This window comes from Tenebrio molitor, chromosome 1, assembly GCF_963966145.1.
Source record: "Tenebrio molitor chromosome 1, icTenMoli1.1, whole genome shotgun sequence".
Classification (NCBI taxonomy): Eukaryota; Metazoa; Arthropoda; class Insecta; order Coleoptera; family Tenebrionidae; genus Tenebrio; species Tenebrio molitor.
The window spans coordinates 17,091,563-17,118,716 of record NC_091046.1 but is presented as its reverse complement, the minus strand read 5'-3'; the positions used below and the strand labels follow the sequence as shown (position 1 = coordinate 17,118,716).

Genomic DNA, 27,154 nt, shown 5'->3' with positions numbered 1-27,154 from the left:
ATAATACAGGGTGATTTACGAGGAATAATGAGCCCGACGGAATAGAAAATGCAACCCACAATACATTGCAACAAAAAGCCGGACATCGAAGCGGTAAATGTCCGGGTTTTTCTCCTGAAGAATTGCGGGTTGCATTTTCTATTCCGTCGGGCTCATTATTCCTCGTAAATCACCTGTATATACACCACGCTAGAGAAGACAATTTTAAGCCTCGCTTCTCGGGGAATAAACTACCTCGGCTTAAAAAAATGTCTTCTCTACCTTGGCGTATAATTACTATAAAACTGTACTTGTGGAAAATATTCAATCCAAATTATGATTGCCTGGTCTTTTTGTGCCTTTATTTGGTTCAAAAACATTGAAAAAATGCTGTTGTAAATGACAAGTGGTTTTTTGCAACTTGAGTCAACTATACTGGGTGCCCCAAAATTCGCGGAACAACACAATGGGGCAATGTCAACTCATGTTAGAAAATAATGAGAAAAATAATTTAAAAATTCTATACCTCTTAAATTTGAAGATATGGGGGCTCAAAAGGTGCAGCTTTGATCTCATTTATTTTAAATATTAAAAAATTGACTATTTATCTTTTACTAGCCCGTGGCATAATAATTCTGAATGATTGTGATCAGGTTTGCAATTATTTTTTTTATTACTTCCAGCATTTCCAAATAGTAATTTTATGACCGTTTTACCTGAAATAACGTACGGCAACATGGCTTTGATTTTTCTCTCTCATTTCCATGGATACAACAAAAATGACATATTTGCAGACTATTAGGATACATAGAGGCCCGGTTGTATAAAGCGATGTCAAGTCGTTGTTAAAGTTAACATAATGTCAAGCGATCTGATTGGAGGATATTTAACATTTTATTTGAATCAGCCAATCAAATGGGCGGATTTCCGACTTGACGCGTTGTTAGCTGACACAATGTTAACTAAGCTTTATACAACCGGGCCAGAATGTTTTTAAATGTTGCCACATTTAGTTTAACAAATAGGTCCATAGGACTATTGGGATACATAGAATGTTTTTAAATGTTGCCACATTTAGTTTAACAAATAGGTCCATATCTTCGACAAAAAAGAAGATTGATTTTTTTAAACATTTTTACCTGATATTTTAATGACTACTAAACAAGGTACTGCTAAGTTGTTCCGCGAATTTTGGGGCACCCAGTATAGTTTTATTTTTATTTAATTTTTTTAATTTTAGAATAAAGAAACTTCCAGATTTGAAAAAAAACATAGGCCTGTATTTAAAAATAAATAGTGGACTATTGCTATTAGAACCTACTAAGCCCTAAAAATGTTTTAATTAGATCAAAATGTAGTATTTATTCGTTTCGATTAACATATGCATGGTCGCAATTTGATCTATAATTTTGTCAGCTACCCCGGTATATTTCAAACAAAATAGTTATTTTTATATTAAGTGCGCGAAGAGAGTGTTTTTTGTGCATGAAAAGGTCTTTTACGCCGAGACGAAGGTCGAGGCAGTATAAGCCTTTGAATGCACAAAAACATCTTCGCGCACGAATTATAAACAATATTTTTTCTATAATTGATTCAAAAAATTGAAATTAAAAATTCAAATTTTTGAAGGAACTCTGAAGTTTCAATGCAGTGACCATGTTGCTAGGTAACTAATAAAAAACAGTGCGTGAAATGAAAAACAGAAATAGTCGTATGCGTGAAATTGCATTTCACACACTGTTTTGTATGGTTTCTATGGTTTCGATCTTACTAACAATGTAAAAAAAAAGACACGTAAGAAAATGACCCACTTCATGCACAGATAACTATGCGTGAATTTCAATTTTTTGAATCAATAATAGAAAAATCTTATTTTTATTATTATTTTATGCAAAATAGATACATACCTATTTGACTGAACACAACTGCAAATGTTTTTTTACTTAGGTACTTTACTTACTAAACAAAGAATATTTTAGGGTACTGTATTTCCTCACTAAGTGATTCCAAAAGGAAGAACTCTCATATTCCCTACAGAGATTCAAAGCTGACTAAATTATTGGCTGATTCTTTAGCAGGGAATGGAGTAACCTTAATGGTATATAGCTTCAATGTAGATTTTAAAATATTGTAGCTTAACGACTCAACCGTTACTTTTAGATTGCTTGCATTTCACCTGCCAAATCCAACATCAGTGAGACACTTAATACTTTGCGATATGCCGCCAGAGCAAAGAAGATTAGAACCAAGCCTATAGTATTAATGGTAATTTTTAAAGGTGTACTGAAATTTTCAAATAATCACTGGTTTTTCGAATGTAATCAGGACCCACGGGAAGCTCTCATACTAAGTTTGAAACGAGAAGTGAGCGTCCTGCAGAGTGAAAACGAACATCTCCGTTCGGCGCTGAATGTGTATTCAGGGTCAACAGCAGGAGATTTACCAACAGGTTAGCGTCTAATTTATAATTAGAACTATTATCAGTTTTTCTATACTATTTGCGCTAAAACTGCGAGCCTCTGTGGCCCAATGGATAAGGCATCGGCCTCCTAAGCCGAGGATTGTGGGTTCGAGTCCCACCAGAGGTATTAACGTTTTTTATAACAACGATTTATAAACATTTATTCTGGTCTTTGACGTAATCCTGGCACAAAAAATAGATATGACACAGTTTGTCCAATAGTTCAGACAGTCGACAACTGATATACAATTTCATAAACCAAGTTTACTGTACATTTTTTATGGTTACGTTTTCTGTAACATAATATTTTTTAATCTGCAGAAAAGAGACTGATGGTAACTCCACCGCAAGTTGATTTGGAAAAACTAGCAGAACTTGAAGGACCTCAGTTAGCCGAATTGGTACGCCTATATATCACAGAAAATGAGGCTCTGCGTCGGGAAAATTCTGAGCTATTTTCTTCAAGAGAAATGCTTCAAAGAGATCACGAGATAGTCTGTCGAGAAAATGAGAGATTACTAAAAAAATTGGAAGAAGTCAATTCGTACGTGTCACGAACTCGTCGCCATAATTGACTATAATTTTTATTTTTAGAGTGTGTTGTAGGTCACCACTGATATCAGCGCGTCCAGCATTTTCTGCAGAAATTCTTAATAGCGTCGATTCAGAATCAAATTCAAATATCTGGTCTAGCTCGGATTTAGATAAATCTTCACAAAGCAAATCTCCACAGCAAATACCTGAATCGATTCAAAAAGAATTAGACAAAAGACAAATCAAAAGAGAGTAAGAGGGACAATAATACAATTAATTATTTTTAATGTGTATATTGTAGTATACAAACACCCAGACGCGGACATCGAAGAAACAAGTCGGTTGAGGAAAAGTCCAGTGATTCTAAAATAATTCGTGTGAAAAGTTCCGAATCTGATGGAGTTCCAGTTCAAATCAATCATTTGGGGTAATTTATTTTGTAAAATAAATTTACGTTGGGTACAAGTTGTTCACATATTAACATTATTCATATTTAAGTAATAAACGTAACTGGAATGACTTGATACCGTAAAACAAAAATTTATTAGTTTTAGTTTTTAATTCTCGTAATTTAATGTAGCAAATTCGACATAGACACAGAACCTCAACAGGACTTAACAAATAGACGATTTTCTGTAGCAAAAGCATCTGTCGAAAATAATAACTCACTTGTGGAGAAAAGTGGAACAAAAGTCAAAAAACTAGAGAAGAATTCCCATGTTTTTGGAAGCATTATATCCTTGACGGATGAAGAAGAAATCTAAAATTAGGCAAAGAATAGAAAGAATATACTTACCTATATTAACTTGTAGATCGAGTGATGCATAGCAATACTTTTCATTTGTAATCTTATCACAGTACTTAAAATAAGGTAGTTAGTTATCAATTAAAATAATATTTAAATTATTATTTTTAATGTGCAAATATATTTTAATAGAAAATTGTGTTTTATTTCTAAATTCAAATTCCTTTTTACCACGTTTACCGGTAATTTGAAAAATACTTTGAGATACTTCCAAAGACATGTGAATTTGTTGAAAAAACATTTTTAGTCATAGTTAGGATATCACAAAAAAAAAACAAATATCACCCTCAAATTAATGTAAGTACTTAAAGTTTACTGAAGCATAATTAAGTTAATCGTAATCAAATGTGAGATTAACTGAACACGTGATCAGATTGAATCAATCAAAGTTTCGAATTCATGGGTTAATTGCGCATTAAAACTGAATTTGAATTAAATAGTTAGGTAATTCTCTTTCTATAAACTGGCCCTAAGTTTATTAGCGGTTATATCAGAAAGTTATTAAAACAATTCTTTTTTCAAAATACTTTGTTTTTCGTGACCAGTTTAAGTCATGTCATGTTAACATGTTTAACCCAAAAAACCACGAAGGAGCCAAATACAAAAAGTCTGTTTCAAAATTAAAAAACAATACCTACATTTTATTTTAGTGAAAAACCATCAATCAAATTGTCTAATTTATTTTATCCACAATTACCTTATAATTGAAGTTTTATCCACACTTATGAACCGTATAAAGTAACACTTTATCTACTAGTGGAATAATGAAATCACTTTATTCCACTAGTGGAATAATGAAAAAATACAATCTTAAATCAATCGCATTCTATTTATTATTAACATTGACATTAACATTTACATTTCGTTTTTTGTTTTATCATATTTCACTTCGTTTCCATTAATAAGAAGCTTGTAGTTGTTATCGGTTCCAGAACGAATAGTAGTTGTAGGAACAATGGACGTCTCTAGTAAGGAACGACTAGTACCAGGAGAACCTTGGATTTTCCTTGAGATATCAAGCTTATTACATACAGAATCTTCGATATAAGTTTCTGCTATGGCGGAGCTCCTCCACCCACCATGTCGTTTAATTGTTGTAAGATTAGCACCTCCATTGGCCAGTAAAGTTGTTGAAGTGCGCCTCATACTCGTACAATGGCCGGTATAAGCTTCTGCGTTCGCCAGATTCAAAAACGAAGCAACTATTGAAGGAACTTTCGATAAAGTGTTAATTCCAACAGGTTGCGATGTACATTTTTGCTTAGCGTATCGTAAAAAGAATCTCTCAATGGATAACTTCTTCGGACGTAAGGACATGTATTTCCTACACTTCTCCAGTGTTGATAGAAAATCCTTCTTCTAGAATTGTGAATTTTCGTGAAACGCCCGTCTTGGTATCTGGTATCGAAACAATCAGGTCAGGTCAGGTCAGGTAGAAGACAGAATGTAGAAGACAGGGGCGCATACCCTGTCTTCTACATCACTGATTTTCAAATTTGTCAGCTCACAGCATCGACAGGCACCAGACACCCCCATTATTAATGCACCCTAACATATTCCAAAATTTATTATATACAATGTCTATGTAATGACAGAGATTACCTTGATCATCAAATATTCTTTATCGCAAGCCCTCTTCCACGTGTGTTCTTTCCAATACTTCAGCTTTCTTCGGCCTGTATCCTCTTGACTGATTCTTCAGATAGGCCATGAGCTTACTATATTTTCCAATGTCTATGTTTTTATAGACCTTTATAGCGGCCTTCAGCATCGAGTACTTCGACCACATGGATGAAATTGCATACCTCTTCTTCAAATTTAAGAAATACGATAGCAGAACTTCCTCATTTATTGTCATTACCCCCCGTTCTTCTTTCCAATCATTAAATTCTGAAAATACTTTTTCATAATGTTCCCTGGACTTCGCAGGCAATAACTGGCGAGTCGCTTCTTCAGCTTCCTCAAGAATTGTCTCAGGAACAGGATCACTTTCTTCCATTTTCACCAACTTGCACACCGTTTTGTACAAATGGAGTCGATAAACAATCAAAAATAAATAGCGACTATTCAACACCTCCCATGTTTTTTAGTTAATTTCAATGATTTTTGAGGTGACATCCGCTGTCAGAGTGTAATGAATGTCAAATCATTTTTTGATGACATGAGATGAAATTTTGGCGATTCTGATTTTAAATCGCTGTAATTGTGGATAAAACGTTATATTGCATTCGTGTTTTAGTCGCATTTTATCCACTTAAGAATATTAAACGCTCGTGCGTTCGCACTCGCGGTTAAAAATTCTTGCGTGGATAAAATGCTATCTAAAACACTATTAACTATTAACAAGTCACAGAATTATTTCCTGTGAATTAATTTTTTATTTAGAGTTTTTGAAATTGAAATTATTATTTGCATGATGTCGAAATAATGAGCGACTTTATTCCCTAATTGTAGGGAGTAAAGTGGAAAAAAAAGCATAGCCAACTCAATCTTTTATGATTATTAGGGCCCGGATTTTAGGCAATTAAAAAGTCGGAAATAGGTGCCTAAAATAGTCCCTTAAACTACTGCAAATAGTCCCTTAAAAACTGAAAATAAGCCATACTAGGTCCTTAAAGTTGTGGTTAATTAAATTAAAAAATGTGTTTTTAAAGTTTTAAGTAGGTACACACAACAAGATATTTACTAATTATTTTTTATTAATTAATATACAATACTACAAGTTTGTTAGTTATTTACATTGTTACGTATTTACATTGCATACAAGATATTGCTCTAAATTTTCTACTTTAAAACATTGTCGGTTATCCACCAAAATGGACTTATATTTTGAAAAACTTCTTTCTACCTCGCAAGAGGTAATGGGCGCAAATTTGTAATAAATTTCTTCCATTTTGGTGTCATGTTCCGGCACATCTTCACCTCTAAAAATTCTTGCCAATTCTAGAAGAAATTTGTATCCAGGATTTTTTTCAGTAACATCTTCAAGTTTTTTTAATGCTACTGCTGCTACAGGGCCTGGAGATTTTTTTAGGGAGGTAAATACGTTTTCAACAATTTTGATTGAATCGGTTAAAGGTAACCCATTTTTTTCCAATTGAGTAATACTTTCGCAGATTATTTTAAAATTACTGCGAACATAAATTAATTGGTTTTTTATTCCGGGTTTCTTCATTATAGACTGTGCTTTTTGAATAGCAACAGCAGAACTTCCATCAAAGGACATGACAACCTGTGAGTAGTTAAAAACAGTTTAACAATCAATTAATTTGCTTATCTTTTATATACTTACTTCTTTAATGGAATCAAAGTGTTCGCTGTAAAACATAGCAGCCTGAAGCCATGTTCCCCATCGTGTTAAAATTGGCTGTGGAGGCAGTGGCATTTCTTTTAGTTTTTCTTTGTACATTTCAACTCTCAAAGGTGCCTTAACGAAAATTTTTTTCACGTTCGAAATTAAATTATCCACATCTTCATATTGATAGCGAATTTTTTCAGCCACTAGATTTAAAGCATGCGCTAAGCATGTGACATGCACAATTTTTGGATAAAACACCTTAAGGTGTCTACCAGATTTTATCATATATGGTGCTCCATCCGTTACAAACAAAAGAAACTTTTCAGCAACAACTCTGGTACTCCACAAGATTTCTACGCATAGAAATTTTAAATCAAAATAAATTTAAAAAAGTGAAAAACCCTTACCTAAAGATTGATTTACGAATCTAGCTATTGTCTCATGATTTGTTCTTTCTAATTGTTTAGACGCCAAAAGATAAGATTTTCCAGGTTCATCTTCTGAAAGTTTCCCAACCAGACAATTCGCCACATATCGCCCAAGTGTTAAACCCATATGTTAAAAGGATCCAGCTCATTCCGAATGCGGTCAATAGTCTAAAAGTGAAAATAATTTTAAATTAAATATTAAAAGATAGTATGTTCATACATCTTTGTAGCATTTTGGTAAATAATTTTTCCGTAAAGTAGACTCATCCGGAATTTTTCTACCACAATATTTTGTCAGAAAATTCTGAAACGCAGGATTTTGTAGTTTGTGCCATGGTATATTGGCAGCTAAAAAGACGTTACAAAGTTCCATATTGAATGTACTATTTGCCGATTCCTCCAAGTTCTGTGTCAGCAACGTTTGCCGAAGCGGTGTCATAATGTTCTCTTTATGGATGGCCGTTTGCTCATGCTGTTGCAAGTGACATTTTTTTTCGCATATAAACTACAAAAAATAAAATTTTCAAATAAGTAAAAAATATAAAATGACATATTTTTAATTATGCTTAACTTACCAGTTTACCACAAGCTTTACAAAACATTTCTCGGGTTGATTTTATTTCATATAAATCTTTCTTGCTTGTCCACTGTAATATTTTTTCGCGTAAACTAATTTTTTGTTTCGGCATTATGTTCACTTTAAACAGGTTCACAAGAAACACGACCACTGCACGGAGATAAAGTAAACGAGAAATGACAAATTTGTAATGCTTATATTTACGTCTCCCACCAAATTTCAGAGGAGATGGTTAATTTTATATTTCTTAAATTTTTAGAAAATGACACCCTTAAGGTTTCTCTTATTGTTTCACTTCGGGATTTTAATTTTCGTTTTTATGGCAAGGACCATTTTATAAACGTTAAAGCTTCTAACAATACCTAAGTATCAGAAAACATTAGACCGCGTATACCTGCACCCCTTCGAACAGAGGCAAACAGATAAACTCTGTAATTTATGCCAGTCCAGTCTCATGGTTTGTGGTACTTAGGTATTGTCGGAGTATTTACCGCTGACATCATGGTCCCAACCGTAAAAGCGAAAAAGTAATTCCTGTATTGTACTGCACTTTGTACATTTCAGTAATTACATCTCCTTAAATTTTAAAATCATAAAGCATTGTAAATTTTATTGAGGTACCACTTTTACATTTTCAATACCGTAAACTTCCCAGAATTCGAAAATTGGGAAAAAACCGCAAAAATGAAATTGATTTTTGGTCATTTTAGGCATGTTCAGGCAGTTAAAAGGTAAAATAGGTATTTAAAGGGCATTTTAGGCCGAATAGGCAGAATCAAATATGGCTCTAATTACTCTAATTAAGCCAGAAATCATTTATAGACAAGTTTCATACATGTGCCTTAAAAAATAAAAATAGTCCATTTTGCCTAAAATCCGGGCCCTAATGATTATGATATGTACATTTTTATGTCATATTTTTTTTAACCGAGGTGCAATTTGTAGCTCGAGGGCGAAGCCCAAGGGTTCTACAAAGCACCCTGGGTAAAAATTATGCACCCCCGAGATGTATACACTACTTTTTGTACGACCCAATGGTTTTAATTGAAAAAAGCCGACGGTTTTTAAATTATTGTTAACTGTCAAGTTAAGTCTCATGTTGACAGTTAAAAATAATGTTGTAGTGACCCAGTTTAAAATTTAAATTTTTAATTCCCGGTACCGCAACGAGAGCGCGCCAAATGTGAAGGTACTAGCGGCTAGACTAGGAACTAAGGGATGGGGTTGGTAATCCTGGGGAGTTGGCAACACGGAGAGCGGAAATATAGCGGGGGTGAAGCGGTCTCTCGCGCGCGTGGTTGAAGGGAGAGGGCACTTTTTGTTTGGTTTTTCGAAACGAACACACCTTGCGAAGAGCGATCCATATTCCAAAATTTGTAAGTTAAATCTGAATCAGATACACTACCGTCCCGAGTAGATATTTTGTGTCCCCGTGAAGAATCCGGCCTTTTAATCCACCCCGGGTAATTTATCCCACGTTAGTTGTCCTTTTTTTGTTTTTTTTTTGGGACCAGGACCACGTGGTAAGGGTATGTAGTAGCTTTCATTTTCTTGCATGCTGTTTCTTTCGAGAAGCGCCCATTTGTTAATTTTAAGCGTTATCCCTAAGTTTCTTCCGGGAGGTTCAATTTTCAGGCAATCCGTTAGTTTCGAAAATTAGTAGCCATCGTCCGAATCACGGGCGTCCATTTTGTTTTTGTCTTTCGCTAACATGTTCTAACTTCTAACGGCACTCGGCCCGCCACTTTTCGTTTAGCATTACCAGCGATTATCGTATTGGTTATTTATGTTGTTTACTGATATTTGTGCCATTTGAAGCGGTTTTATTCTATCGTTGTTTAATTAACTTCGCGCTTTGTTCTCTTTTATTTGATCAATTCTTTAATGTTGCGCTTTGTCTCTTTTATTTTATAATTGCTTAATGTTGCGTTGTCTTTTGTTGAATTTATCATTGTCTAATGTTACGCTTTCTTCTATGGCATTAAACTCGGGTTTTTCTTTGTGTTGTTGCTAGACACCGTTAGATTTCGGATGAGTTAAATTTCAAATGTCGTAAGTACGATCCTATGGGGGCTAGGTGGCATTCAGGGGGTCAGGGCGTTGTTTAGTCAAATTTCTGTGGGGGCGAAGGTTATGTAAGACCGTTAGCGGAGGCGAACCAAGTCCTGCTGTACGCGGCTCTGGGATGTTGACGTGAAGCCCCCGTCGCAGTTATAGGGACCTCGGGGGTTTGTCGGTAAACGGTTGGTTGGGGAAGGTGGAACAGGCCTAGCTCTACGCGACTCTGAGAAGCTCATCGTACAACCCCGAACGCTTATATCACTCGGAATTGGTCGGTAAACAGTAGTCCGACACGCGATACCCCGAGTACCTATAAATGTCGCTTGGTTTCAAGACGATTCCGATTATTTCCCCTCGCGGCCGAAAGTTTGTTACCTCCAGCTCTAAGCTCCCGTTGGCGTACCTTGACCGCGTAGTTCCGAATTAAACATTGTTTTTGTCATTAATAACTGTAATAACTGTATTATAATTTGTTTACTTGTTTTGCAAGCACTAACCTGTCATTTTATCCATCATGTACCCGTTTTCTGTTATTTTAAATATAGCTGCATTCATTTTGTCGTTTATCTTTGTAATGTACTCAACTAGTTAATTCCTTGTACTCCGTTAAACTTACCTATTTTCTGTCCTTTTGTATTCGTTTCATTTTTTTTTTAATCGAAGTTATTACAGGCATTTTAATAAAAGGTATTTTGCGTCCCTCACATGTGTGTTTTATTTGCGGTACTCTTCCAACTGGAACCCTCATCGTTTGCATTCCGAACCTTTTTCCGCCAAAGGAAAAATACAACGTAGGGCTCCTCCGCTTCGATGACGATGATGACGATTATGACCACATTTGTTACCGTTTTGCGCAGGTTCGAATATTTGGCGGAAAAAGTAATGTTTTCAGATCATTACAATGTAAAAGCTTTCGGCTTTTTTCAATTAAAATCGTTGGGTCGTGCAAAAAATAGTATAGTTTGTCTCAATTCTAAATTTTCACCACCTGTTGAATTATGTTGGCAAAATAAAAATATTTCTAAATTGGGGATTCTTATAACCAAAGTTGGCAATATAATTGTTTTATAAACATGATTCGAAAACATTCAAATTAGTTCATAAGTTTATTTTGCTTTTAGAATTCGATTTTTTACTGACTTACTTGCTGCATTTAAAAAAAAAGGTTTTCGTTCTTTTCCTTTATTCTAAGATTTTGAGTTGTAAAAACGGAAATTGACAGATAACCTAACAAATACAATCTGACGCATTTTTCACCAAACAATTTTGCCGGTTGTATTTCCAACGTAGAATGCAGTGTTGGTGGAAATTTAGAATTGAGACAGACTTTATATACACCTCGGGAGTGATTGATTTTTAGCCTCGGTGCTCTGTAGAACCCTCGGGTTACAAACTGCACTTCGGGTAAAACTCATCTCAAAGTAAAAATTTCAGTTTCGAGGAATTTGGGTTGCATACTCTGTAAATGTTGAATCTATCATGACAGCTGAACCTTCTCAGCGGGAGTTACTTACCGTCGCAAAATGCTGAGAGCGGTCTTCCAGGTATTGTAAAATGCAAATTTTCTTGGAGAGAAATATTATTTTTTTAGTTTTGGAGATCTCGTAGTTTCTACTAGGTAGCGGTCTAGTGGTAGAGGTACAGGTAAAATTGTGGGAACTTATAGGACCAATGATTATTTTCGGATCACAGGCTATGAATTTAAATAATAATAAATTTCAAAAATTTGAAGCAGATTATATGAAAATCAATACATTAGAAATCGATCCTTTGATAACGAGGTTTTTATCATTGAGTGAGAAGAAGCTGGGGAAGTAGTTATAGTTTGGGAACGAGAAATTAGCTTCTTCACTTGCAATGGGTTTAGGGTAGGTTGTAAAGATTATAATAATGAAGATTATTTTTTTCCAAACTTATTTCAGAATATGTATGTCGGTGTATAAAATAAATTTTGTAAAATTTGTAAAATCTATGAAAAGTCAAACGAAAGAACTCTGTTCGCGTTTTCTCGAAGGACCAATTGCGATATCGTTTGGCGCTTTAAAATTGGTGAAGTAAAAGAAAGACTTATTGAGATGATGTTTCTCGTTTTATTCTTCAGTTGTGCAAGTGCGTACAAATCTAACAAGGGTTTGCGTTAGGGGGGGTGGTAACCCCCACCAGTGGTAGGGCTAACGGCCTGAACAAACTCCTTTCCATATGTGTTATAAAAACTGGAATGGAACATCAACATCCATGGAAGTCGGAATTATTTTAGATGGTTTTAAAAAGCTTTAGATATGCATCATTTAAGATATACTGTTGTAGTGTTGTTAAAAACCCTACGTATCAAATTACTTTGTGTACAAAACTGAAATGACACGGGGGGTCAAATTTAATATTTTTAAAAAGAGAATTTTTTTGTTAATTCAGTGATGTGGGCGATGTGGGCATGTGTTACATCACCGAATTCACAAAAAAATACACTTTCAAAAATATTAAACTTGACTACACATGCCATTTAAAAAAAATCAAGTTAGCCTTGTATCTTCAAAAAAAATGATGTTAGAAAATTGAAAAAAAAAACTCATATGATAGAATTTAAATACTTCTAACTGTGTGCCAAATTTCAACGAGCTCTGCTAAACCGTTTTGAAAATATTTAGCTGTACATATCCATACTTTTTAGCAACCGTGTATGTATCAAGTTCAAGGCCAGTTACATATTACAAAGCGGAAACAGTGTTATTTTGTCGTCTACACAAAAAAAAAGAAGTACCTATGGGATAGTCCAAAAATATGATAACTTTTGGAGCAAATATACAGGGTGATTTACGAGGAATAATGAGCCCGGCGGAATAGAAAATGCAACCCACAATACATTGGAACAAAAATCCGGACATCGAAGCGGTAAATGTCCGGGTTTTTCTCCTGATGAATTGCGGGTTGCATTTTCTATTCCATCGGGCTCATTATTCCTCGTAAATCACCCTGTATTGTACAACAATTAGAAAATTTTTATATGGGCGCTTTGTTACCTGAAATAATTGATTCCAAGCGTGCCAAAAATAGGCCTGTTAGATGCATATTTAAAAAAAAACCTATATTAGCAATGATTAATACACTTGCGAGCAAAGAAATCAGCCCACCCTCACACACAAGGTTGAATGCATTTCTCAAGTATAGCGTCTTACAATGAAATTAAACAAGACTATAGCAACAATTCTTTAATTTTACTATCGCGTATTACCTCCCCTCGCTCGAACAACAGCTTGGGCATTGACCTAATCAAATTTACTATTCTTTCTTGTGGAATGTTATGCCACTCTTCTTCCACTGCAACAATCAGTTCTGGGATGAACGTAGCAACAGGAATTCTGGCTCGAACTCTTCTCTTGAGCTCGTCCCACAGATGTTCGATGGGGTTTAGATCAGGACTGCTGGTCACTCTAAAACTCGAAGTCCCACTTCCGCAAGGTACTCTCTGGTGATTCTCGCAGTATGTGGCTTTGCATTGTCATGCATTAACATGAACTGGTTGCCCACAAACCCAACATAGAGCACCACATGGTCTGCCAAAATCTCTTCGACATACCTTGCAGCTGTCAAACTATTGCGACCACGGGCTGCCCCAACGATGAAGACAGGTTCAGTTCGTCCTTCCACAGATATCCCACCCCAAATCATATAGGAACCACCGCCATAACTGACAGGTTCATCGATGCAGCACTGGACAAATCGCTCTCCGGGTCGCCGGTTGTTCACTTGTGTCGAAGGACCAAAATTGATAGTCGCATATTGGATAAACTAACAATTTATTGAATAATATAAAACAAGTAACAAGAAGGTGTTTGCATTGAGACGAGTCTTGTCTCGAGTGTTAAGTTGATCTTGCCTATGTGTCGATCTGTCGTCGAGGGTTGATGTCCCCACCCCTTCGACAGAGGGGGTGTTGCAAAAGTGGTTGGACGAAGTTCCAACACCGGTACACTCGTCCTAATCCATCGTTGTCGTTGAGACATATCCTGGTCTCATCGGAGAACAGAAGAGACATGGTCTATGGTCTAAGGTCCAATTCAGATGCTCCCGTGCGAAACGAAGCCGTGCTTGTCGATGAGCTGCAGTCAGCTTTGGACCAGTTGCAGGTCTGCGAGGTGTTAGGTTCGCCTCACTGTCCATTCACTAACAGTCACCCCTCGGATTGAGTTCAGTTTTTTATTTTGCCTCGTATGTCAGAATTTAACGAAGATTTCTCCTCACTAGATTATACATTCATGATTACTTTAGAACTCAAACAAATTAAAAATGAGACCGCTACGAGTAATTATGAAATTCTGTTTGTTTAATCGTAAATCGTAATGACCAATTTATGGCCTTAGAGGCCGATTTCAAGTTGACTTGCGACGGTCGCATTTGTTATTGTCGTGGTAACGGCGCAAGAGAGAAAGATGACGCATATTGGTAATTAATGTGTAGGACAAAGATAGCTACACATTTGCGCTGCACGACCTATTTGCCACCATGACTTGAAATCGGGCCCTTAATCGAAAAATCAAAATTTTCCTCATTTGATTATGTCAAAAGGAATCGATAGAACCGTCGAGCAGCGTTTCAACTTCAAATTTGAAGTTTTTACGAGTAATTTGCGTTTACATTGGGTTAGTATAGAGTTACGATTTTGAGATGAGGACCCTTTTTACTATTAGCCATTTTCATACCCACACTTTTCACGAAGCATTCTGTTTAAGTCGAACATTTAAAAAATTTAAAAAAATATTTAATTATGTAATTTAATTTTTATTATCACATTCGTTGCTGAGCAATCCAACCCAAATTCATCAGATTTGGGACATTTTGTCAATTACTTCTTGGAAAGTTTGGATGTATACATATTTTTTTTTTCATTACTAGTCTCAGAAGGCGTTATTATTTACTCCTGAACCGAGCCCATCACTTATGACAAGTACGAAAATTACCTACTTTAAAACTAAATTATATTTATATGAAAGTATTTATTATAGATGCATAAAAATACTGTTCACCGCCACAAAAATTGGGTATTACTTTTTTGTTAAAATTAATTACCTAGGTACAGCAGGCAAAAAACTATCACTTTAAAAATTACATTTTGTTCGATGCAGTTCAAATTTAGTACACGTTATGTATATCTTTACATCAAAACATTTTAATTAAATTCTAATCACGGATTTTATTTCTCTATCATAGTTTCATAACCTCGGAGGGTTTTATATTTGCAATACAAGATCGTGTTATAAATACAAGAAATTATAAAAAACACATATGCGGTTTGCAATCGATAATTGATAAATGTAGGATTTGCGGAACTGAAGGGGAAACAATTCAACACATCATTTCTTCTTGCACCGCTTTGGCTCAAAGCGAATATAAGAAACGTCATGATATATTCGCTAAAATTAAACACATAAATTTAGCTGTTAAATTCAATTTATTAAAGAATACACAACCACATTATATAAATTATAATTTGATCGAATAGTTTTAACTGACATTCATATTAAGCATAACAGACCAGACATTATTATTTTAAATAAACAACAAAAGCAATAGATATAGCTGTTCCAAATTCACACAATATAACACAGACATATAACACAAAAATTAATAAATATTTAGAGCTCTCCGTTGCTATGAGAAATCTTTAGCGTTTAGAAAAAATTTCGATTTTACCATTTATAATTTCAGCAACGGGAATAGTACCGCAATCTCTTTTTTTAAATTTAAAAATTCTGGATTTAGGGAACACATTGGTAGTTGAAATTCAAAAAGGTATACATATCTATTATTATACTCATGTCCATATCGTGAGGCAGTTCCTTAACATTGACACAGAACTTAATAAAACACAAGAAAGTCAAAATGTGGAGGCGAGACGCCGGTAATTATGTTGATTAGCACTGCACTATTACTTGATTGTAATATCCGCAATAGTGTATAGTCCTACAGAAATTCTAGTGGAATTCGACTTTGGTTGTAAATTTAACAACAACAACCGAAGAATAAGATTTTATCATCAAATAATAACCTTTGTCATAAATACAACTACTACTACCTGTAACATGCCTGCCTGAAGCTAACGTTACAAACCCCAAACTGACGAACCTCATTGTCATTAGTATTTATCAGTAGGATTATTGCTGCAGCATAAAATTCTATTTTTCAAGTGACAAACATAAATTTACAACCAAAGTCGAATTCCACTAGAGTTTCTGTAGGACTATATGTACTCCGGCAAAATTGCCGTGCCACCGGGTATTAGTGGGAAATAAAAGAGTAAAAATGATAAAGCGTCAAAGTAATATACATACCGGGTGTAGAATTGGTTTACGAGACATACGATTTTACATGTAGAAATAATAGTATATTATGCAACAAGATTTATAAACGGCACTTTAGACACGCGTTTTATGTTAGGCGCGAGCGAAGCGTAGCGGAGCGAGTGTTTAATAAACAAGTGTCTAGAGAAGTTTATAAACGAGTTGAATACTATACTTTTTCTACGACCAAATTAACAAATGGAACACACAAACGAAACAAGCAACTTTTTTATTAAACGTTAATTTAAACATACAAACTAAATGAACATACCAAATAGGAATATATATATTTCTCAGGATACAAACTGTTGGTGGCTTCAGGTCCATATTTGAAAAATACAACGAATTATTCCACTGCAATGACGTTTTCTTTCGCGCCGGATGCGAAACTGATAAACGTCAAAATACCAACTTGATCTAGAGCTAAATATAATTGATTTCATATAAATGTTCATCAAATGAGCTGTGCATTTGTAAAAGCACCTTTAATTTAGTTACATTACAAAAGTCACATTTATGAAGGTCATGTCCAATAAATCTTTACTTGGTAAAAATATCACAGACAAAAACAAATAAGAATCACTTTAATTTAATCAGTAAAAAGACGTAACATTGCTTTTGAAATCAGCAATGTTAAAATGGACAAAATCTAAAAAATTAGTCAAATCGGGTTCGCGCAGAGCAAGCAACTTTGAAAGTTAAAGTCACTAGCTTTAGCTTTACTACCAACAGAAAATCAGATTTTCATGGCTTGCTTAGATGCACATTTATATGAAATTGAGTATATGTCCAAAAAATTCAAGCCGTGTTTAAAGAAACTTCGAGCGTGTTTAATATCCCGAAAACGCCCGAAGGGACACCAAGTTGTGACTAATGAACAATCGTTTTTAAAGTGACGTTTTGTACACTATTTGTCAGTGCAAAATGTGACACTTTAGAGAAGGAAGTAGAAAAAGAGTTTTTAAATTATTGGCTCCCCTAACAATTTTATGGCAAAATAGTTAAAATGAAAGTTAGAGGGAATTAAAATAACTATCTAATTTCAATTTTAGTTTTATTCTAACATCTTGTGGTACTGAAAGAAAGGCAAGAAAAGAGTTAACACAAAAATACTAAAAAGTACTACTAGGCATGAAATTTTATTTCTTTCTTTAAATGGTATTATGGAGGATCTTCTTTAAGAAACTTCCAAGCAACATTTGCTTCAGGTTTCCCCGACAGACCAATTTCAGCCATAGAAACAATTCGAAGAATTGGAACATTTAATGGAAGATATCTTTTCATTCGTCCTGTAGTCATGTACGAGTTTATTTGAAGGGCAGATCAAAAGAAAATTAAATAACAGTGAAACCACCCGACAAATAATTTTAGAAGTCAAATTTCATTGCTCGTACTGCTTTTTAGTATTTTTGTCTTAACTCCTTTCTTGCTTTTCTTTCAGTACCACAAGATGTTAGAAAAAAACAAAGAGTGGAATTAGACAGTACTTTTAATTCTCTCTAACTTTCATTTTAACCATTTTACCATAAAATTATTAGGGGAGCCAATAATTGGATCTCCTTATTTTTACATGTAAAATCCTATGTCCCGTAAACCAATTCTACACCCGGTAGATGTAGGTAGGTATGCTTCTCATTACTTTTTTCTTGTTGTGCGATTCATAATAAGGTAAAACATATTGATACTTGTTTTTTATGACTCAGTTGAAGTGACATCAAATTTTACAATAACGAGAAATCTACATATATTTTTCATAAATTATCATCACGTAATTATCATAGTTGTCCAAACTGATAATGAACGAATTATGATTAATCTTATTAGTAATTCATGAGAAATCTAAATTGTGTTTTTACTTACCTAGCTTATAAGTCGAAATTTTTACTTCTGTAAATAACAAACCAATGTTAACGATAACATTTTGTAACGTTGGATATTTCGAAATGTTTTTCTTGTCGATTTTCTTTCTAATTGTCGGAATAACATTAAGAATTTTGGACTACTTTATCAAGTGTTTGTTGCGAAAAATTGGATTATCGTAAGTACATATTTGCTAAACTAATATCTCTTTTTTCGAAATTTTCTGAAACTTTTTTAAAGTCAAATTTGCTTCAAAACTTTAACTTATTGTTAATGCACTTTCACTAGCTAAATAACATCTATTTGTATCGTACAACAGAACTTCAACGTTTGTTTTGTATATTTATATTCACTTACCAAGTTAAATTTACTTTAGGTTACGTATTTTATTTGACAGTGACGTTTATAGAGAATCGTATCTTGACGTTTTAATTACAGCCACAATTACAGTTTTTTATTTAGTTGCCTAAGAACCACGACCTGCTGTATAATAACCGGCCTGTTCATTTCATTAAAAAAGCATTGCGAAAATGTTTCCGAGAAAGAGACAATTTTCGCCGATGAGGGCGCCACAGTACGGGCGCTTCTAAAAAATAAAAATGGGGAAAAATATGTTTAGACATGATCTTAGAGTTAAGATTGAGAACAGTAAGTTCATATTTTCTTTCTAAAACAGTACTGAACACAATTGTATTTTTGATTTTGGATTTTAAATTCGAATGTCATTTGAACGAGAAAAACGTTCGGTGACAAAAACTTAAGATGAATAATATCCCCAAAAAGCACCCGTACACTAGCGCTCTGCGGGGATCACTCAAATTACACTTTTGAACAGGCCGGTTATAATACAGCAGGTCGTGCTAAGAACACAGTAGATTTACTCATGAGTAAATCTACTGTGCTAAGAACATAAAAGCAGTTGTTGATTATACCATTCACGATTGTTTCAAATTCGTACTATCTATAGTAAATTCAAAAAACCTGGACTGTCAAAATTAAATTTTAAATAAAATGCTTGTTTTGACTGTACTTGGGTATAAACATTTTTCGCTAGAGTGTACCCACGTCAAATTCTAGTTACAAAATATATTTAGGTTATGTTTTCCTTTTTAATCATTGAACTAATGCAACAACAACAATGCAAGATGCTGTTTCTCCACAGTTGGATTAAAATCAGAAACGTTTTTTTGTTGAAGGTATGGCTTTATAATATATGTAATCATTTGTATGGCCCTCTTCTCTCGCACCACCATAGTTCGTTTTGAATTTTCTATTTTGACCTTTTTACTTAAATACTTAAATAATTTTGCAATTTATTTGACAATGTCAATTTAAACAAATGATTAGTTTGAAAAATCAAAAAATCATAGATACCGACCGGGCAATATGAAAATAACTAGTGATTTACCCAACCTAACAACTCCAATTTTCATTTTGACAGTCCAGATGTTTTTTGAATAGACTTTATGAAAATCTGACGTTTTAGTTGGCAGTATTGTGGTTTGTCATGATAAATCTATTTTAGGTTATAACTGAACCGAACATTTCTGCCAGTTTACTATATTTTTTAAATAAATGCGCATTAGGAACAATAATTTAAAACTTTAATTAAAGTGAAACATACATATTTGTAGCGCAGTTCTCGTTTAAGAACATTCCTAATGTATTAAAATGGGTAAATTATTATTACTAGCTAAATTAATGACGGAATTGACAACAAGGCGAATATTTAAAAACGAAACGTTATATGAAACGATCTGACGCCAATCTAACAAAAAAAATCTTCGCCTGCTGCGTGTTTAAAACAATCGTGAACGGCTAATAGGTGCATATTGGATGGGTACAGTCGCGAATAATAAATTTTTTTGCGCAATCGTGTTATAGCTACTTACAATTATTGTTGTTGACACAATCTGAAAGTTGAACTTAACAACCCTAATGCTGTAAATAAATAACGACACCGATACCTACAGAGGTAAGTCATTAATGACATTAACGTCTACAAAATATTCCTTTCAAAAAAATTACTTCGAAGCCATTTTTTTTCGTATAAGCGATTGCGCGAAAAACGTTATGGGATATACGGTTAGCAAGTGCCATAACACAAAAGTTGAAAAATCGAGACGAAGTCTGTGTCCAAAAAAAAAAAAAAGTTGACTATCGTTCGCCAATGCGAAGTAACCTATAGGAAATATGCTTTAAAACAAGGAAACACCATTGGTGTACGTTTTATAAAATATGATATACAGGGTGTATTTTTAAAATGTGCTGAAATTTTACCTACGAGGTTGTTTGACAACGTAGAAGACTAAAAGCAATTAAAAAAAAATGTAGCTCAAAAAATAAATGTCATTTTATTTTTTGACATTTTTTACGAGTTCTACATGAAGCCAGTAGCTCGTGATTAAAATATCTGCACAACTTTCAAAATCACCCTGTATAACGCATCATAAATTTAGCCAATAGCAATCGCCAATGTTGCATAGTGGCAATATATTGATAAGTGAATACACCCTTGACGGTTATTCCGTGGGTCCAAAGAATGTTGTTTTGTCATAGTAACAATTGTTTAACGCTAGTTGATAAACGTCAGAAAGAAAAAAATGTCAATTTTCGTGCAAGTTGATTTGTTATACTGGGTGTCCCAAAATTCGCAGTACAACTCATTGGGACAATGTCAAATACTGAGAAAAATAATTAAAGAATTCTATACCTAATAGATTTGAAGATATGGGGGCTCAAAAGGTGCAGCTTTGATCTCTCGTTTATTTATTTTTTTTTTAATATTAACAAAGATTTTTACTATTTGTCTAATTATTTTAGAACAAAGCATTAAATGCAAAAGTTGGAGAGTTTTAAAAATGGTTCTCTATTCTAGTTTTTTTTTGTTTTTTAACATCTTCCGGAAGTACACAATAATGGAAAAAAGAATTGAAGAATTTGACAAAATAGCAATAGCTGTGAAGTGTAACCAAGGTGACAACACTGACAACCAAAGATGACAATGTATGATACATATTTGACATGTCAAACTTGGAATTGGTCGCTCAGGATAGAATGCAGGAAATGTTGCTTGCATGTCTCTAAAAGACAATCCGGAGTAATACCATTTTACGAAGTTAACTTTCTCTTCTTTGTTAAAAGAGTTCATTCTTTGAGGAATCAGCAAACTTGTTACGTTTGTCAAAAAATGAACTTTATTGTTGTCGGGAGCCATGGCTATTACTATTTTATCGATAGATTTTTAATATTTAATTTTTCTTCTCTAACAGAACCAGAAGGTGTTAGAAAAGAATTTTGGTACAATTTTGTATTTAAGGTTTTGTTGGAAAATAATTAGGGGAGCCAATATCCGAGGATTTTTACTATTACACGTAAAGTGTCCCAGAACTGGCGTACATCCCGTTAACTGCAAATGTAAATATTTATTCCGAAATTGATTCTGCAAAAAAACATTGTTTAAATCCTTTTGTTTTTAACTTACAACGATTTTAATTTAACCAATCATCGTAGACAAATATTAATTCAATCCAGCATTTCCTAGGAAACAACAGCTCCCGGTAGATTTATCTGTAATCTTTCTGTTGTGATTAGCTAACTTAAAATTGCTGTAGTTTAAAAACTATAAGGTTAAACAAAAAAATTCTAGTGAAATCTTTCTCAGCAGAAAGAGCGGAGCACGTGGTTAACGGGATGTACGCCAGTTCTGGGACAGCCTGTATGTATAGTTCTCCCAGAGCTGCAGCGGTTTTATGGCAGGGCAATAGTAATTATTACGCCTGTTGAGATGCCGATACGCGACATAAACAGACCCCTGTCAATCATCATTTTCGTTCTATACCTGTCAGTTTACAGGGTAGTACTTGGACGAATTTACGATTAGGGGTTGTACTTGCGGTTTAAACCTATTGTCGGTGTTGTTAACGTTTATACAATGGTACCCTGCCATAAAACCGCTGCAGCTCTGGGAGAACTTTACCAAAATCCATTCTACACCCGGTATGAATATTTTTTTTACATTTTTCTTAGCCCTAATAAAATTAAGTTACATGTGAAATTTAAAAAATCACACCAATATTCGCAATTTCAAATTTTATGCGTTCTTCTAATTCTTCGATGTTTAGTAACCTGTTGAGATGAAAGCGATTATTCACATAACCTCACAAGAAAAAATTAAGCGGAGTCAAGTCGGGTGACCTAACTGGCTAATCAATTGTTCTCCTCCGCCTTGTTTATTTGCCCAGAAATTTCATCTAAATATTGGCGCACTCAACGTCCAAACTGAGGTGGCGTTCCATCTTGTTGAAACCATATTGTTTCAGCTGAAATTGCCCGATTTTCAGAATATTTTTGTTGTCTGAGAATAACCTGTTGTTGCAAAAATTGTAGATATCTTTCAAATGTCAAATTGCATTAATAAAAGAAGGACCGATAACATAATGACCTGTAATACCCCACCAATAATACTCCATCCAATGTAGATTTGTCTGACCAATATCTACAGTCATGGTGGTTATAACATAACTTAATTCTTACAGCAACTGAATTCTGTAGGGATGATACTTATAGAGGTTCATTATTTTTTTAACTAATCCTCTACTCAGGTTATACAGGATGGTTCCGATATAACCTGCCAAAAAAATTCTGGGCCATTAGAAGGATCTAACAAGTCCAGAAAACCCATTTTATTAGGTCCAAAATAATGGGGATAAATTAACCCCTATCCACACCCATTCGACGCTGCTGTCCACAAAAATACGTACCTAGTCAGGAATTCATTGTTGGTGTTTGTAAGGATGGCAGTGTCAAAGCAACCATACCTGAATCGCTTGTGACAAATCTGACAAACTGAATCAAATTAATAGAGAATTTTCGCGTTACATTTTTCAGATAACCGTGTACGCTAACGCCGGTGTTGCTAGGCAATAGCGTAACCGATTCATTATTACAATAAGCGATTACGGTACTTTCTCGCGAATAGCGTACCGGTTATTTTAACGGAACGTAACGCGAAAACTCCCTAATGACATTTACTGAAAACGCTGTATGCTGTGTGCGTTAATAAAGGCTATATTCTATCTCGTGATTCGGAAGTCACGTTAAGCCATTGGTCCCGGTCTACTGAGTTGGTCATCATGCCCCTCATAGATTTGTAAACCGGTCCTAGACTGTGTAACAACATAATTATTTAGTACAAAAGCCAATTTTGTAGCCTGAGATAAATGAATAATAAATAAGGTGGTGTTCCTCAAAGTGTAAATAAATGTAGAGCTAGTGTGTGCAAAATTGTGGAAGAACTGTGTAATACGAGTATCGTCTTAATTGTGATTAAACAGTCAAAATAATGTATTGAATAAATTATTTACATTTTACATACTCGAAATTAATAAAAGGTAGAGTAGAAAAATTATTTTATAATAAAATGTTCTATGTGCCTTCCATTGGCACATTTGAGTACGACGATACCCATTTTTATAAACAGAATTCGGCACTTCTGCGTTATTACGAATCTGGTTCGCAGCGTCTGCTATGCGTTCCCGGAGTTGGTGTTCTATATTTATTTCAACTTCCTACACCAAATTTTTCGTGTGGCCCCAAAAATTAAAATCCAAAGGGGTTAGTTAAATCGAGGATCGGGGACGCCATCGTATTGGAACCAATCAGAACCAGCCTCACATAAACGCAGATGTAGCTCCACAAAAGTACAACGGGACGGAAAGACTCCTTGAGGAAAATACTCGTCGTATAGTCGCCTTTCCGCTCTTGAATTACCACTTGCTTCGCCATAGAGTAAATGCAAATCGACGTATGCGTGTTTTGTCGATTTCAAAATTTTTTGTAGGATTCGCAAATTTAAAATTAAACTTGACAAATGTCATAAGTGTTACAGGTAGGTAAATACCGTTGCTAAAGAAATTGCAGCCAAGCAACCAGAACAGAATTACCTTTTTAAAGTCGATTAACTCATTAGCGTACAGCAAATTTTGACTAAATTTTCAATTATTTTTATCTCGAAAACAAAATAGTAGTTTATTTGACGAATTTGTGTGTAAATTGGGTCTTTTTTGGCACGCGTGGGCCATTTTAAAACGCGAGTGAAACGAGCGTTTTAAAGGCCCACGTGTGCCAAAAAAAGTCCAATTTACACACGAACAAGTTGAATACAACGTTTTTTTGTTCGACGAGCCCCTTAAAGGCTCCAAATCGCTTAAAACCTTTAAAATTAGCTTGACGTTTCGTTTTGACAAGTTGTGACATTTATCAAAATCCGTTCACATAGGAGAAAGTTCTCAAATTCTGACAGTGTCGAACAAAAAAGACTTTTTTTCACTACTAGTCTCAGAAGGCGCCATTATTGACTCTCGAACCGACCCCAGAAGTAGAATTTCTCTCCCTAGGTTAATAATAATTTTCATTATTAACCAAGGTCACTTAGCAACGAAAGATTTTCGTTGATTTCATTGGTTAACGTAGACGATTTTCATAGCAACCGAATAATAACGGGTACTTTAAAATCTACTCCAACACCATGGCTACATGTCAGCGCACATTATTCCGTACGATATTAGAAGAAAATACGTAACAAAACGAATTTGGGATAAATTTCAAAATTCACCGAACATGTACTCCATAACACAAGACATGGCAAATTTACCACCCTTTAGATTAAAATCGCGTAAACAACTTTGAAAAGAAGAATTTCTCATGCAACCATTTTCCAAATCTGACTATTGGAAAGCAACCTGGCAACACGTAGATATTTTCAATAAAAATCTAATTGAGGATCCTACAAAACAAATTCCGGGATTTGACCTACCCAGGAAAATCTGATGTAAATTAAATCGTTTTAGAACCGGCCATGGCAAATGCAATAATATGCTGTTTCACTGGAACATTCGTGAAAACCCTTCTTGTGAATGCGGTGCAGAAAAAGAAACTATCCAACACATTGTGGAAGAATGTCCCCTTACTAAATTCCAGCAAGGTTTCTCCAAACTCCATCTACTTACCGAAGACGGCCTATATTGGCTACAACAAATTAAAAACATATAATTGACCATCATTATTTTGTGAATTTCGAATTTTAATTGTATTTTTCTTCATACGAATATATACATATATACAGGGTGGAAACTTTAACTGGAATAAAATTCATAACTTGGAAATAGGCGATTTTTGTAAAAAATACCGATACAGGTCAATTTTTATTTTTCCTTGCCCACATTTTGACGCATATGGTTTTTGCATATCTCCTCCCGGAAGTGCGCAACCACTCCCAACTTTTTTTTTCAAACGTAAGTGTATATCAAGTGACACCTCGTTTGAAATGCCAATTTGTAAGGAATATAACGCACTATTTGTTTCTTGAATATTTTCAAAGCCTAAGTACGTGCTAAAAAATAAAAACCAATTCTATAAGTTCAATATTATTTAATGAAACAAATGTTAAAAATGGGAACCGTTTTTCCCTTAGCAAATTACAAATCGATAGTAACATGCATCCCTTAGGTTTTGTATGTAACATTTCCGGTGTGACTTGGCTAATTTTATGGTTCATGCCTAATACGTTGCTTAAGGTCCTCAATATTCTTCGGTTTTAGGCATGAAGTTAGGCAAATCGCCCCGGAAATGTTACAAAACGTAAGGGATGCAGGTTACTACCGATTTTCAATTTGCCAACAAACAAACGGTGGCCATTTTGAACATTTTTTCAATTAAATAATGTTAAACTTATAAAATTGGTTTTTATTTTTTAGCACGTAGGCTTTGAAAATATCTAGGACACAAATAGTGCGTTGTATTCCTTCCGAAGTGGTGTTTCAAACGAGGTGTCACTTGACATAGGTACCCTTCCATTTGAAAAAAAAAAGTTGGGGGTGGTTGCGCACTTCCGGGAGCAGATATACAAAAACCATATGCGTCAAAATGTGGACAAGGAAAAATAAAAATCGAGCTGTTTCGGGATTTTTTACAAAAATTGCCTATTTCCAAGTTATGAATTTTATTCCAGTTAAAGTTTCGACCCTGTATATAGCAACCGTTGAAAAATGAGAACTCGGATCGTCGCATCAGACAAAATAGTTTGATTAATAATTATTATCAGAAAGGGTTTTAACGTATCTAGTAGTGAAAAAAATAGTATATAAACCACGATGAAGAAGTCCCTTATAGCCTTCGCGCCTTAGAACCCTCGGCACGCCTCGGGCCTAAACTTGGCGCTCGGGCTATAATCATGGAGTGTTGGTCAGTAGCGCGCCGCGGTCAGTTTACCCTTTGCTAGAAGTTTGACGGCCCCAAAAGGTACAGGACACTTGCGCGCAAATGAGGGATTAAGATAATAAAATACAGCTATACCGTTAAACAGGTAGGACTACTTATTGCCCCTTGCATTGCACATGTTTCTTTTCATTTTGCTATTCTTAGTAAAATCTGTAGGTAAAGTCGGGTTGTTTTGTGGAATTCTGAAATTTGAGAAAATCTTCAGGGAGTGGATAAATACAATAAATAAAATTCGAAATATGTATAGGAAGCGTTACAAATATGTAACCAATTTAATTAAGTTCTACATGTAAGAATAATGCTATCTACCGATTTGATTTTGTAAAAAGTGTTTGTTACCAATATAGCAAGAAATAATATAAATATTTCCCCTAACATTTCAGTGTTTTATATAAATCTGTTACCTAGGTGCGATTCGCAGGTAAACTGACCGCCGCGCGCTACTGACCAAAAGCCTATTACTACTTGGCGCGCAACTGTCCTGTAGGATTAATAAGCCCACCCGTAGATTTTTCTGACCGCGGCACGCAAGTGAC

The 27,154-nt window shown here is 34.6% G+C and overlaps 2 protein-coding genes and 1 non-coding gene across 7 annotated transcripts in view; 2 read left to right on the top strand and 1 right to left on the bottom strand.

Moving 5' to 3' along the window:
* The window catches only part of Klp54D (Kinesin-like protein at 54D), a 115,593-nt gene extending 111,678 nt beyond the window's left edge, over nt 1-3,915 (top strand). For 3 of the 4 annotated variants that reach the window (XM_069036337.1, XM_069036336.1, XM_069036338.1), the window contains 7 exons: nt 1,959-2,077; nt 2,140-2,244; nt 2,305-2,428; nt 2,762-2,984; nt 3,035-3,226; nt 3,276-3,401; nt 3,555-3,915. In XM_069036337.1, the coding sequence (XP_068892438.1) occupies nt 1,959-2,077; nt 2,140-2,244; nt 2,305-2,428; nt 2,762-2,984; nt 3,035-3,226; nt 3,276-3,401; nt 3,555-3,738 (1,073 nt within the window). In that variant the 3' untranslated portion in view covers nt 3,739-3,915. The remainder of the gene's footprint in view (nt 1-1,958; nt 2,078-2,139; nt 2,245-2,304; nt 2,429-2,761; nt 2,985-3,034; nt 3,227-3,275; nt 3,402-3,554) is intronic. The other variant, XM_069036339.1, reaches the window with a different exon arrangement.
* Nucleotides 2,495-2,567, top strand: TRNAR-CCU (transfer RNA arginine (anticodon CCU)). The gene has a single exon. It is a non-coding gene; the product is annotated as a tRNA-Arg (tRNA).
* Nucleotides 3,916-6,460: 2,545 nt separating the features above from the next.
* Nucleotides 6,461-8,973, bottom strand: LOC138141436 (uncharacterized). 2 transcript variants are annotated; one of them, XM_069062138.1, is made up of 5 exons: nt 8,081-8,973; nt 7,726-8,010; nt 7,485-7,673; nt 7,072-7,430; nt 6,461-7,011 (listed from the first exon to the last, which is right to left on the bottom strand). In XM_069062138.1, the coding sequence occupies exons 3-5, from the start codon at nt 7,630-7,632 to the stop codon at nt 6,523-6,525; spliced, it is 996 nt and encodes a 331-aa protein (XP_068918239.1). In that variant the 5' UTR covers nt 7,633-7,673; nt 7,726-8,010; nt 8,081-8,973; the 3' UTR covers nt 6,461-6,522. The 2 variants fall into 2 exon arrangements, with proteins under 2 accessions (XP_068918239.1, XP_068918238.1); XM_069062137.1 differs by having other exon boundaries at nt 7,726-8,973.
* Nucleotides 8,974-27,154: the final 18,181 nt, after the last annotated feature.